We start from the raw sequence: 13,256 nt of genomic DNA on the forward strand, positions 1-13,256 counted from the left end.
CCTCGCTATCTATTCGCAATAGTAAGTGGGAAAGAGGGCCACGTAAAGTAGGTGAAGCTCAATCGGCAGCACCTTCCTTCTCGGGACGTTTTGAAAACCGCCGAAAAATTGATTGACAGCACGTAGGGGTTCCTCACCAAAAATTGGACAATGTCTGCGTAACCACCCCGGTGCAGCCAAATTACATCTCGTCCTGACCTAGATCACCGTATCTCAACGTGAGCATATTCAAGAAATCCTTCCAGGACTCTTCTAGCAACTGCACGACGTTGTTGTAAATGATGTCAGTCACATCGAATTGTGTTATCCAGCGCCATTTGAAGGTATTCTCTGGTTCATGTTGATTGCGACACAGGCATAGGTAGGTACCACCTTGATCACCTTCGAGATCTCCCGTCTGAACACCTGTTGCAATCTCATACCCCTTCAGGTTGATCTTCTCTGCAAATTCCTCCAGATTCCGACAGCCACCATACATTGGCTCGCCAAAGATGCCACACAGATACTGCAATGAAGCAAACGGCTGTGGGACATCGGCAGTGTTCGATCGTGGAAGTCCCGGTCCAGTAAGTGAGTTCGTAAGGCCACAGAGAGCCTTGAAATCCGCTGGAAGTTGTACAGGACGAAGTTCCGGGTCTACCCAGCTGTTCATGTTGTCCTCGACATCCTTAAATAGCTCATCTCTTTCATGGACCGATAACGGTGATGATGTGCCATCAGATAGGACGAGATATATGTCATTCGGAACGTGGAATGATTGGTCGAACTCTTCACCATCTAACCATTCCTTTGCGATGAACCGTTGCATGTCGGCAGTGCTATCACTGTTTGGCTCGATTTGCAAGTTCTGGAGCAGTCTTTCGAGCATTTTACAGTTCAATGCGTAGATGCGCGATCGGTATCGTGAAAGCGCTGAAGACAGCGAGTCTTCTTGAACAGCAGACTGTGTATCCTCGGGAGACGTCATGTCGAATGAGTGAAGTGATTGGATCTCTTGTGCTTTCTCCGTACAGCATGTGTCGGGACTGTAGGACTCTGGAACGAGGAGATCCGAGACTTTAGTACCGTATCCATATCCGAACCGCAAAATTGTTTGAGTGGTATAACGTCCAGTAGTGCCAAGGCCAACATCCACGTTCCAGCCATCTGGGTGTCGATCAACGAAGGATTGGTCGAGCTTAATTTTATCTATTAAGAACAGCTAATAGGTAGTCAAGACTATTTAATGCCTTAGCACTTAGTATAGTTGCGATTGTAGATATACTCCTTATGTGCTAAGCCTTCGGAGCGAGACACTTCTCAACACTCAAACCTAGAACCGAAATACGATTGGATATATCCTCTTCGTCGGCACCTATTCACCCGAAGGACCATTGAGAGTCGCACCAAGCTTGACTGCCTTACCAAAGTTAGGGCTGCCATCAGCGTTCCAGTCGACTCTCTGGGCCTCAGTATATCTGTTGCCACCACAAGCACCTGCCGAGTTTGCAGTAGCGTGGTAAACGTTCCAGACTTCCTTGTTGTCGGGGCTGTTGAAGAATCTATGGAGTTTGTCAGTCACGAATACATCAAAGTCTGTAGTTGGTTGTACACATACCCATTGTGACCGGTACCGTAGTTTCCGTTGGCAGAGCTGAAGACAGGACCACTCTTGGTCCAACTAGCAGCGTTGGTGGGGTCACCACTCTTGTACGTCAAGAGACCGAGCTGGTAAGAGCTGGTCCAGCAGTAACTCGCAGAGTAGGTCAAGAATGTTTTTCCACCATGATAGAGTGCAGCCGGGCCTTCGTTGACGGGGAATTCGCCAATCTTCTCCCATGGCAAGGTAGGCTGTGAAAGTGTCTTTGCAGTTCCGGCCGAGGTGGGTGAATTCATGGGGGCAATGCAAAGGGATTGGAGACCGGTGCGTTGGCAGGAGTAGACGAAGTAGTTCTTGTCTGGAAAGCGAAGGACAGTGCCGTCGATGCTCCACTCGTTGAAGAGTTGACCGGCATAGGTGTACTTATCGAAGATGTTGGCTCCGCCTGTGTAGATGGTCATCTCTGGCAATCTGACAGCGCCATTGGGGAGTTCTTACCCTTCAGAACGTGGATACGCTGGGTACCGAGGTCATCTTTGTTAGATGCACTGTAGTAGATATACCATGCATCATTTATCCACTGAACCTCAGGTGCCCATACTGTCATGGGTCAGCGCACTTGGCCTCCAACCACGTTATCATACGAGTGACATACCATTGCAACAGCGAGAGGCAGTACTGTCTTGCCAGACGACTTTGGTCTCACCAGTCTTGAGTCCACCGAGAGTCTTAGACCTGGTTACCTGGATGTTAGTCCATTCAGTCGTCAACAGATAGTAGTATCCATCGCCAGAGTAGACGACAAAGGGGTCGGATCCATCCTTTGGTCGCAAAGGGTTGGTGAACGAAGCAGCAAGTGCAGTTGAAACAGCACTGAGTGCCAGAAGGACAGCCGAGGCAAACTTCATGCTTTATGCGAGGAAATAGCACAATTGTTGGATGAGAGTTGCAAGAGAGATGCCTAGGATTTATCACATCCTTGTAGTTCTCCCCTCACGGCTGTCTCCAATCAATTTGGCTTTAGGTTCAACCATGATGCGAGGTTCTGGAAAGACATTATCCGTCAATGAGCTGGAAGTATGTAGCTAAAGGAGGCTGCCTTGGTACAGATGTATAGGGCTGCCGAGCATACTTCACAGCTGGCGGTGTCACATCTGCGGGTGTCGCATGCATATTCTTCCATCCCACCGGGCCAAAAAAGCCTTTGCTGTGGAAAAAAACGGCATGTGATCTTGGTATAGGAGGACTAGAGATGCCTCGGTGTTTGAAGTATAATTAGTGAGGCTAGGTTGTACTAAACATGGAGCTGCAAAGGATGATATAGAAGACACGATATGGGAAATGTGCAGCTGCAGAGAAGCACCTCAGTGAGCCCTGAAACAAAGAAGGGGAAAGAGCGACCATCGGTCCATTTGTGTCGTTTAGCGTACCTTGGCAAGTTTCAAGTTGAGGTATCGCGGCTGATTGCGATTATATTCGAGGAGAAATCTTCTTCAAAGATGGCCAACTTCTAAAGCGAGCAAGAACACACGATCCGCGTACCCAAACATACCCTTGAACATCCACGCGACGCTGGAACTACACCTCCCTAACCACGATAGATATCAAGAACTGGACCTTTGTACACATGCCTTCCTCTGACAAGGTAATACACAATCGATATGATGGCCACTCCACCGAACATGACGCAACCGTAGTTCATCATCTTGACGGTGACGCTGGCGAACATGGGGAAGAAGCTGATGATGGCTTGCTGAATCATGTACAAGACAGCAAACATGTTGATAGGAATGCCCGACCTGCCGAGGGAGAATCTTCCCTGAGGCAAAGGTCTCTTGCAAATCTTCCTCCAGAGTACACATGCGATACTGATAGAGTAAGAGAATCCTCCAGAGCCTGCAAGCAAGCCAACAATCGAGTTGAAAGCAGTCGTCGAGCCGAGATTGATGAGTGCCAGCACCACAGTAATCGATAGGGAGAAGAGGATGGCGTTGAGCGGAATCGGCGTGCCAATGGTCACAATCTTGGGTTGTCAGTATCTTGATCTGGCCATTGTGTTCGGTGCAAAACCCACTTGTCTAAACCATCCGGAGAAGGGCATCCCTTTGTCACGAGCAAAGGAGAAGATTTGACGTGACCCAGCGGCGACAACGCTTAATGCTGCGAAGAAGTTGAGAAGGATGAAGAGTGTGGTCATGAGCGTGGCGCCGACATCCGAGCCGATAGCTTGCTGGAAAATCGAGATGTATGGATATACCGCCATGTTGTTTGCGACCATCGACTCGTAGTCAGTGATACATAGGACGAACGTGATGATCGAGACGAGGCCCATTGCACCGTTCAGCATGACAGTGGCAACCATGACTCTAGGAACCACATAACTCGCGTTTGCAACTTCCTCGGCAAGGTGGGCTGGAGCATCAGATCCTTCACCATGTTAGCAATATTTACGTAGCGAGCAATACTTCTGCCTACCTCCAAGAGACCCAACAGCCGTGAGTTGCCCTATCACGACCGCAGCTCCGATACTACTCCATCCACCTGTATTGGAGAACGAGGTGAATGCTTCTTTGGCCGAAATCTTAGGGGCAATTACCCACAGTGGGATAAGAACTGCAAAGAAACCAAATACGTGCAAAAATAGAATGGTCGCTTCGAGTAGAGGCAGACGCTTTGCGCCAAGAGTGTTGACCATTACGGCCAACACTGCCATCAATATTGTCATAAGAGTACCATGCCAAAGAGCCGGTGTATACGCAGGGTGCATCGTAGAAGCGAGCTCAAGGGTGACGTTCCCGGCCGCGAAGGACGTGAGAGCAATCGATGCTTGCCATCCCAATGCCGATAACCAGCCAACAAAGTAGCTGAGAGACTTTTGACAGCTTGCTGGAGCGAATTCGCTCGTCCCTTGAACACACCCAAAGATTAGCGGGATTTGTAAAACACATGTACTTCGACCATTTCTCACAATGATATTGGCCCCCTGACGTTGGCGCCATCGAAGACATTTCAGCTAGAGAGAGTGTGACAGTGATGGTACAGATCCAGGTTGCGATATAGGACCATATGGAACCGGCAAGACCGCCATTGATCAGACTGAAACTCGCGGATCCTATCAATGCTTGCCATGTTGCCATGCTTAGGCTGGGTCAGCATCGCTTCATCTCATGGTCTGGCGTGAACTTGGGCATACAGAACACTGGACAGACCAAGCATTGAGAAGGCATGGAAGTTTCTCTTAAACTCTTGCTTCTTGCCTAGACGCATCATATCGGCGGCATCTTGAGCAGTTCCAGATTTAATTCCATGTATAGGTTTCGTATCGTCCCCCATCTCGCTGACAGGCGTTCGAAGCTCGTAGGCTTCGTCTTTGTGGTTGTGCATGTCGGTCTTGGTTGCTGGACAAGAGAGAGTGATGATGTGTCTCAGATAGTGGAAAATATGCTCATCATATAAATGAGTCCACTAGACTTGCGGTCGACTATCGATAGGTCTTTTTTCTCTTCTCACTCCTGCAAGTAGATCCTGATCAGTCAAGATTCAGTCGCTCGAACGGCTGAGCGGCACTTGCAGTTTGCTGCACATTGCCGTAAGTTTTGGCTGGCACGGGTCCGTTCAGCGACCGGGTCCTGCTGTAGCTTGTCAAGTCCGTTGCACAGGAAGCACATCGTGTGGTGTGAGCAGCGATTTTGTGGTAATACGGTCTGCTTATAATCGTGCATGGGCGTGTGCAACGTGAACTGTCGCCGTGACCATCCGCAAACGATCGCTCCGGGGAACGGGCTTAGTCCGAAAAACGATGTCAGAAGTGGGAGTGGTGATGGGGGTAGGACAAAATCATCGCTTGCATTGCGCAACCCGGAAACTGCGCTTTGACCTTGAGAGACGAGTTCTTTACTTACGACTAACGATCCTCACCCGAAGTGGCGATATCGCATATCGTGATTTGGGATGGCACCTACGAGGAGAACGCGCGCTGCAATCTTTGACGCATTTCATTCCACCTGTCAGACCTAAGCGCGCGCACAAAAGCACAGCAGAGTAGCGTGGTGTAACCAATGTCCTGACACTCTGCCCGTACGCCTGTTCTCTGTATGTAGGACGTAGAGGGGCCGTTTCCGGTAAGGCTGTGAACAGGGATGCCACGTGTGGTGATGTACGGGGATCACGTCGCTACCTTTCGGAGGACACGCGAGCTGTCGCACAGAGGCCAAATGGTCGACAGCAAGTTGTGGATTCCAGAAGAGCGTAATTCGTCGTTCGCAGTCTTGAGCTTACGAAAGCTCTATCAAAACCAGGTAAGGCTACCCTCCAGTGGCGCAATCGGGTTGCAGCCACCCTTGACAGCTGCTTCAGGGCGAATTTCATCTAGCGTTGGGAGCACTGCCTGTGTGCAAGCACCCGTTGAGACGCGCTCACGAGAGATTAGGGCAGACATCAATCTTGACAAAGGATTCTGTGCTCTCGAGTCGTACTTCCAAGAAGCTTGTCCAACAATATCCTCTAGAAGTACAAATCACACAAGAAAGCCATGTACTGCTCTGTAAGAATGAAGTTTGACTGAATGACTCTGACCTCGGTTTCTGCTGCCCCATGTGAAGAACACTCGAGATGGTACTCAGTGTTACTGTCATGTTGTGTTCGGATCTGTTCTCCTTGAACAAAGGCGACGCATGCATCTGAATTTCGCTTCCTCACTCTGATGGTCGTCTCCGCCAGACTTTACGTGCTGAAATGGAGGTAGTGAATTCGAAAACTCGCCCTACGATCACGACTACAGACCATTCAGCATTCATCTTCATTGCCGCAGCGTTATGTCTTGTGTGCATGACGCTGTTCCTGAGCGCAAGACTGGTCGTTCGGTGGCCATGGTCTCGATCTCTTGGACCTGACGATTGGACGACGCTCTCAGCCTCGGTTGGTCAACTAGCCCAGGGCAAATGTGATCGAACTGACTTTTTAGATATGCGCATTATTCCAGAGTATCCTTTTGCTATCAAGTGCAAAAGCTGGACTTGGAGTAGCTGAATCGGAGCTTTCGACCTACAAATTAAGAACAGCACTCAAAGCAAGGCTCCTGTCTTGTATTCGAGATTGACCTGAACTGACAGTGCCAGCTTCTCTATGTCAGCGACCTTCTTTACATACCAGCAATGTTTGTCGCACAACTCGCGGTCAGCCTCTTCTTCTTGAGGTTGTCTGGTCCTGAACGAAGTTTCTTCCACCGGCTCGCTCGGTTCATTGGAGTAGCATCAATACTTTTCGCGGTAGTGTGTTTTCTCATGGTTGCCCTCAGGGTAGAAGATGGTCTACGGGTGTGGGAGATTGTGGTCGTAGGTCACGAGTCAATAGTGAGTTTCCATCAACTTCTTGTTCTGCAAAATAGAGGCCTGATTACAAAACAGCTTTATCGTTGGATCGCAACAGGCGTTCTAAGCATCCTTGTCGAGATACTCTTAATCATCTGTCCTGCATGGCTCCTCTGGACTTTGCACATGCCTCTGAAGAAGAAGTTGGGCTGTGCGATTTATTTCAGTCTCCGTTTCCCGTAAGTTCATTAGCCACCCCCAGTTGGAGATGTTTACTGATTGACCAGGACGGTGATGGTGACGATATTTCGGCTACTAGCGCTCGTCAAAGCAAACAGAGGAGTGGATCGTACTCTCGACATGACACTGCCATCAGTTCTGACACAGCTCGAGATGCATTTTACGGTACTGGCTGCGACGATTCCAATCCTGCGGAACCCCCTTACCAAGCTCAATTCAGGATATCTGAACACGACATTGGAGCGGATGGACCCAGTGGCAAGCGCAGCGTATGTATCGTCTAGGTCAGGCAGCAGCGGTAAAGGGGCATCGTTTGCCCTGTCGCATGTAACAGGAAGCAAACGTCAGGTGGATGTGATGGCAGAGCCGAGGGAAGGAGAAGGGATTGAGACGATTGCCGAGGGAGGGTCGGACGCGGTGGGAGAGGGCCAGAGTGTGTTGTCTGAAGGATCTGATCAAATCATGATCAAGCGAACAGTCATGATAGACTATGCATGATGGCGGCAGTGGTCATTATTGTCATGGGGGAAGTCGGAGGAGAGACTTCGCAAGGAGGCGGAGATAAGCCGACGCGATCCGCGCGTGGCTGGGAGGTTCCTACCTACGTAGTTGGCTCATGCGCCCGCCTTGTATCCTACTACGAGCAAAGCATTGCAACTTTTCCCAGAGCATGATCGACTCGAGCTGTAGATCGGTAGAAAGAGAAGAGAAACTGGCAGCTATCTACAACCGTCTCATCACGGCTGTATATAAATACTGAACGTAGAGAGAATGGTCAACGGTCGTCAGGAGAGTGGATGGTACGGAGTAGAGCGGGTGGATTCGCAGCTACCCCACTCCCAGCGGCGGGAAGATGGAGGCAGCGGTCAGCGGTATCGGCGAGAGCAATCCAGACGCTGCGCTTGGCATGCAGGTCGCACGCCGTGCTAACAATGAGAGGAATATTTTCGAGTCATCCCAAAGTCAAAGCCGACAAGGAATCCCTCGAAACAGAGGCGTTTCTCCCAGACCACCACTTGTTTCCTCTCACACGCATATCCCTTGACTGCGACACATCGATCAAGATGCTCTCGTCACAAGCCCCGAACCGCGCTCTCCGCTTGTCGCTCCGCGCTCGCCACTTTTCCACAGGTCGTGCCCTCGCCGCCGTCTCGCCATACAGATCGCCGAATCCCTCCACAAACCCCTCCAAGAAGGTCGAGAAGAGAGAACAAAGCACAGCTGCCGCCGCCGCCGCACAAGCAGCCCAATCCTCACCAGCACGCGCTGTTCCTAGCCCGGCCTTCAACCGCTCTGTCAAGGAAGATGTCCAGCCCCTCCAGGCTTTCAGACAGCCCGAGATGGACCACTCGTTCGTCGGCATGAACGGTGGTCAAATCTTCCACGAGATGATGTTGAGACACGACGTCAAGCACGTCTGTGAGTAGCTAGAACTGCTTCTCAAGTACTCCGGACTCGCAACTAACAAGCTCGTCCAGTCGGTTACCCCGGAGGTGCCATCTTGCCCGTCTTTGATGCCATCTACAACTCGGAAGCCTTCGATTTCATTCTTCCCCGTCACGAGCAAGGAGCTGGCCACATGGCAGAGGGTTACGCCCGCGCTTGCGGCAAGCCTGGTGTCGTCCTCGTCACATCTGGTCCTGGAGCCACCAACGTTATCACCCCTATGCAAGATGCTTTGATGGACGGAACCCCCATGGTCGTCTTCTGCGGTCAGGTCCCCACTACCGCAATTGGCTCGGATGCTTTCCAGGAGGCCGATGTTATTGGTATCTCAAGAGCCTGCACAAAGTGGAACGTCATGGTTAAGAACATTGCCGAACTGCCCCGCAGAATCAACGAGGCCTTTGAGATCGCTACCTCTGGCAGACCTGGTCCCGTCTTGGTCGACCTGCCCAAGGATGTCACTGGCGCCATGCTCAACCGCCCCATCCCCATGAGCAGCACTCTCCCTACCCACCCTAGCGCCGCCTCTCTTGCTGCAAAGGACTTGAGCAGAAAGCAGCTCGACTCTGTCATTTCCCGCACCGCCGACCTCATCAACATGGCCAAGAAGCCCGTCATCTACTGCGGTGCCGGTATTCTCGGTCACGAAGACGGTCCCAAGCTCTTGAAGGAGCTGTCCGAGAAGGCCCAGATCCCCGTCACTACCACTCTCCAGGGCCTCGGTGCTTTCGATGAGCTTGACCCCAAGGCTCTCCATATGCTCGGTATGCACGGTTCCGCCTTTGCCAACATGGCCATGCAAGAAGCAGATCTCATCCTCGCTCTCGGTGCTCGTTTCGACGACCGCATCACTGGTCACGTCCCTCGCTTCGCTCCTCAAGCCCGTAAAGCCGCTGCTGAGGGTCGCGGTGGTATCGTTCACTTCGACATCATGCCCAAGAACATCAACAAGGTCATCCAATGCACAGAGGCCGTCGAAGGCGACGTCACCGACAACCTACGTCACCTTCTTCCTCACGTCAAGAACACCGCCGAGAGCGAGCGCAAGGAATGGTTCGGCCAGATCGCCGACTGGAAGAAGCGTTTCCCCTGGGCCTACGAGAAGGAGTCTGGCCCTGACTCGCTCATCAAGCCTCAGACTGTCATCAGCATGCTCTCTGACATGACAAATCACATCAAGGACAAGACCGTCATCACCACTGGTGTCGGCCAACATCAGATGTGGACCGCTCAGCACTTCCGCTGGCGCCACCCTCGGACCATGATCACTTCCGGTGGTCTCGGTACGATGGGCTACGGTCTCCCTGCTGCCATCGGTGCCAAGGTTGCCTGTCCTGAGAAGCTTGTCATTGACATTGACGGTGACAGCTCATTCTCCATGACCTTGACTGAGCTCTCTACTGCTGCTGAGTTCAACATTGGCTGCAAAGTTCTCATCTTGAACAACGAGGAGCAGGGTATGGTCACACAATGGCAATCCCTCTTCTACAACGACCGCTTCGCCCACACTCACCAGCGTAACGCCGATTTCGTCAAGCTTGGTGATGCCATGGGTGTCCCCGCTCGTCGCTGCACCAAGATTGATGACCTCAAGGACAGCCTCCAATGGCTCATCGAGGGCTCTGGTGAGGGCCCGGCTCTTCTCGAGGTCGTCACCGACCAGAAGATTCCCGTCTTGCCTATGGTTCCTGGTGGTGCCGCCCTCCACGAGTTCCTTGTCTACGATGAAGCCAAGGAGAAGGAGCGCCGTCAACAGACAAGAGATCGCAGCGGAAGATAAACTCGCCTTCTGATGCGATGACATGTCCTTCTTACCTTTCTCTCTTTGTGTAAATTCCTTCGGCCCCTTAGCCCTTTTATCATGACTTTCTGTGGTGTTTTTCGAGCATATTTGGCAGCGGAAAAAGAATGTGGTTTACCCGCGGGCGTTTTATATCTATAGTCATTTCCTGTTTTGCTTTTTTCACTCGGAAGAGGTGGATGAGAATGCAACAGCTGGATATCCGGTCTTTCTGGTGAATAAAAGTGCTATTTACTGTTATCATTCGGTGTCGTCTACTGCGCGAGCGCTGGCGAGACGAGAGAATGCACAAATGAAAGCGTCTTCTCAACCTATGCTCTATCCTACTTTGCAGGTGATCATTGTCTACCATTCTCCTGGATGTATAGTCGCTGTCTTGGTGATGTTTCTGGAAGTCAAATAATTCGAGCAGGCCTGAGGCACGGATCCCGCGCTGCACAACCAGCTTCGGTAAAGTTGGCAACCCATGTTTGCAACGTCCACACTCATGGCTGATCTTGTCTGCGCCGAGCTTGCAATTCCTCACCAAGGCATAAATGTGATCTATGACATGAGACAGGAGGTACGCCCAGTGAAGGGTAGTTGCATCTCTAAAACATTGGCGGGGCAACGAGACAGGCACCAAGCAAGCAGTTCTTGGAAGCAGGCACCAGCATAACCACCAACGCTTCATATACAAACGTAGGTACTTACCATCACCTTGACTGATCAAAGCTATACCCATCAACGATGGATTTGTTCTACCTGAAAAACGCAGCTCTCTATCAGTCTTATGTCGACAAAGTGGATCCAACAGAACCTCAAGCACACTTCTCGAATGTGCCGCTCCAGGCGACAGAAGAGAAAGACAACGACAACCCAAACATGACCATCAGCGTCCGAATTCGCCCAATGCTAGAAGACGATATCGCTTCCGGCTTTCCTCGCGCAGTATATCCTCGTCCTCACGACTCAACTGCAAAACATCAAACCATCGATCTCCATGATCTCTACAACCATCCTCGAAGACCCCGTCCCATCCTCAGATCTTCTACGCACAAGCTTCAAAAGGTATTTGATGCTGGTGCAAGCACAGCACAGGTTTACGATGAGGTTGTACGCGATCTGGTGCTATCTGCTGTGAAAGGCAAGCTGGGTACTTTGTTCGCATATGGGCAGACCAGCTCCGGCAAGACCTTCACCGTCACGGAACTACAGAAACTCGCTGTTTCGGAGCTGGTTGATCGCCAGGCTGAGTTGTACATCACCGTTGTCGAGCTTTCTGGCAATGTCGCCTTCGACCTTCTCAAACAACGCGAGCGGATTGCTGTACGGGAAGACGCATCCGGAACCACGCGACTTGTTGGAGCCCTCGACCAGCGAGTCAGCGGTAAAGAGCAAGCAGTTGAGTTGCTGGAAAAAGCCATGTCCTTCCGCCGTGCTGCACCTACTTTAAAGAACCCGGCCTCCTCACGTTCACATTGCATCTGTCGCATCAGAGTTGTACAACCTACCTCCCCCGAGCAAGGCTACCTGTACATGATCGATCTCGCTGGTTCAGAGGCAGCACGTGATGTGGCAGAACATGGACCCGAGACGATGCGTGAGACACGCGACAACAACGTCAGTCTCTCAGTACTCAAAGACTGTATTCGGCAGAGAGCGCTGGCGGCTTCGAGCAAGAAAAAGGTGCATGTGCCTGTACGAGGGAGCACGTTGACGAAGGTCTTGAAGCATGTCTTTGATCCAAAGGTTAGTCAGGAGTGCAAGACAGTTGTGATTGCTTGCGTGAATCCGAGTCTTGGGGATGTTTCGTCGTCGAAGAACACGCTGAGGTATGCGGAGTTGCTGGGCAAGATGGATTGAGTGTTTCTTGTCGCACACTGATTGAGTGAGTGTTGAGCCTCCGAATTCGTCGTGTGCTGGTGTAAGGATTTGGGGTCCTCATAGTTCGTAACTAAGGCCTTTAACGAGCAAGATGGACATGTCGACATAATAGACTCACTCAGTCACTTGACTTGCACGGCGGCAGGCCGGTCAATCTTTCGAAACTTAGCTGCATGAGATGCGAACTGACCGTTGCTCATCACATTCTTTTGTTAGACGTAATTCTGTCTGTTTGATAAGGGTGAGAAATTGCTTGCACCGCTACAGGTCGTTACACTGACTGTAGCTTCATCTCGGAACGGGACCAGGACCAATGCCAGTGTTCCAGACAGAACGGAATCGAGAAGAGGCTGCCGGTTGTGACTTGCAAAACAGAGGCAAAGCGTTTACGACGCCGTCGGCATATGGAAGTGCAAGGCCTCGGGTCGCACGCATGACTATCTCGAAGCTCCAGAAGACACGGTTGAACAGGACAGCCGGAAGATGGCGCTTTCATGTACTCTGAAGATTTATGATTTCAACGATACATAATTCTTAATCAGCCAGATTTTGCTTCTGAAAGAGTTCTAAACGTACCTGAGATGTGGACAGACTGGTAGTCTGTGTGCAGGAAGCTCGAGTGTACAGCTTGCGAGGCACCTTTCCACAGACCTCTCGGGTCTACAGCTAGAGAAAAAATAGTCCGGCCACGAACTGTACCCACCGTGTCCACCATCTGAAGACAAACTACCCAGACTGTCACTGGCATCCCGAGGTCATGCTCGCTTTCGAATTCTCTGTATTTTCAAGCTGACAACTTGCGTTGAGCCAACAACAGTCGGGCCAAACACCTCTGTAGTCCTCACTTCAATCAGTGCTTGTGTCGAGCTGACTTGACTAGCGTTTTGGCTGGGTAGCGCTACAGCACGACGAAGGATGATTAATGGTCATTCTGTGTATGCAAATGTATCCCACTTCTTCTAGGTCAGCGCCTGGCATATCTTGTTCCTTTGGTGAAGCAATCTGATCTGTTCCA

The 13,256-nt window shown here is 51.1% G+C and overlaps 6 protein-coding genes across 6 annotated transcripts; 3 read left to right on the plus strand and 3 right to left on the minus strand.

Annotated features, from left to right (window-relative positions):
* Nucleotides 1-181: 181 nt before the first annotated feature.
* On the minus strand, nt 182-967 carry M436DRAFT_56988 (uncharacterized protein; the record flags this gene model as incomplete). The annotated part of the gene is made up of 1 exon (XM_013567841.1): nt 182-967. One exon carries the CDS (start codon nt 965-967, stop codon nt 182-184), a length of 786 nt encoding a protein of 261 aa, XP_013423295.1.
* Nucleotides 968-1,354: 387 nt separating this feature from the next.
* On the minus strand, nt 1,355-2,487 carry M436DRAFT_85794 (arabinofuranosidase; the record flags this gene model as incomplete). Its single annotated transcript, XM_013567905.1, has 4 exons — nt 1,355-1,541; nt 1,598-2,024; nt 2,078-2,179; nt 2,235-2,487. 4 exons carry the CDS (start codon nt 2,485-2,487, stop codon nt 1,355-1,357), a joined length of 969 nt encoding a protein of 322 aa, XP_013423359.1.
* A 680-nt stretch (nt 2,488-3,167) lies between these two features.
* On the minus strand, nt 3,168-4,912 carry M436DRAFT_56784 (GABA-specific permease; the record flags this gene model as incomplete). Its single annotated transcript, XM_013567811.1, has 5 exons — nt 3,168-3,602; nt 3,654-4,006; nt 4,055-4,486; nt 4,548-4,717; nt 4,773-4,912. The coding sequence occupies 5 exons, from the start codon at nt 4,910-4,912 to the stop codon at nt 3,168-3,170; spliced, it is 1,530 nt and encodes a 509-aa protein (XP_013423265.1).
* A 2,105-nt stretch (nt 4,913-7,017) lies between these two features.
* Nucleotides 7,018-7,626, plus strand: M436DRAFT_18129 (uncharacterized protein; the record flags this gene model as incomplete). Its single annotated transcript, XM_013567782.2, has 2 exons — nt 7,018-7,127; nt 7,176-7,626. Coding segments are annotated over 2 exons (561 nt in total), but the record flags the coding sequence as incomplete, so codon positions are not given.
* An 842-nt stretch (nt 7,627-8,468) lies between these two features.
* M436DRAFT_56816 (acetolactate synthase) lies at nt 8,469-10,354 on the plus strand (the record flags this gene model as incomplete). The annotated part of the gene is made up of 2 exons (XM_013567818.1): nt 8,469-8,547; nt 8,607-10,354. 2 exons carry the CDS (start codon nt 8,469-8,471, stop codon nt 10,352-10,354), a joined length of 1,827 nt encoding a protein of 608 aa, XP_013423272.1.
* A 750-nt stretch (nt 10,355-11,104) lies between these two features.
* On the plus strand, nt 11,105-12,220 carry M436DRAFT_56698 (P-loop containing nucleoside triphosphate hydrolase protein; the record flags this gene model as incomplete). Its single annotated transcript, XM_013567793.1, has 1 exon — nt 11,105-12,220. The coding sequence occupies one exon, from the start codon at nt 11,105-11,107 to the stop codon at nt 12,218-12,220; it is 1,116 nt and encodes a 371-aa protein (XP_013423247.1).
* Nucleotides 12,221-13,256: the final 1,036 nt, after the last annotated feature.

Source organism: Aureobasidium namibiae (genome assembly GCF_000721765.1).
Source record: "Aureobasidium namibiae CBS 147.97 unplaced genomic scaffold scaffold_22, whole genome shotgun sequence".
In the NCBI taxonomy this organism is placed as follows: Eukaryota; Fungi; Ascomycota; class Dothideomycetes; order Dothideales; family Saccotheciaceae; genus Aureobasidium; species Aureobasidium namibiae.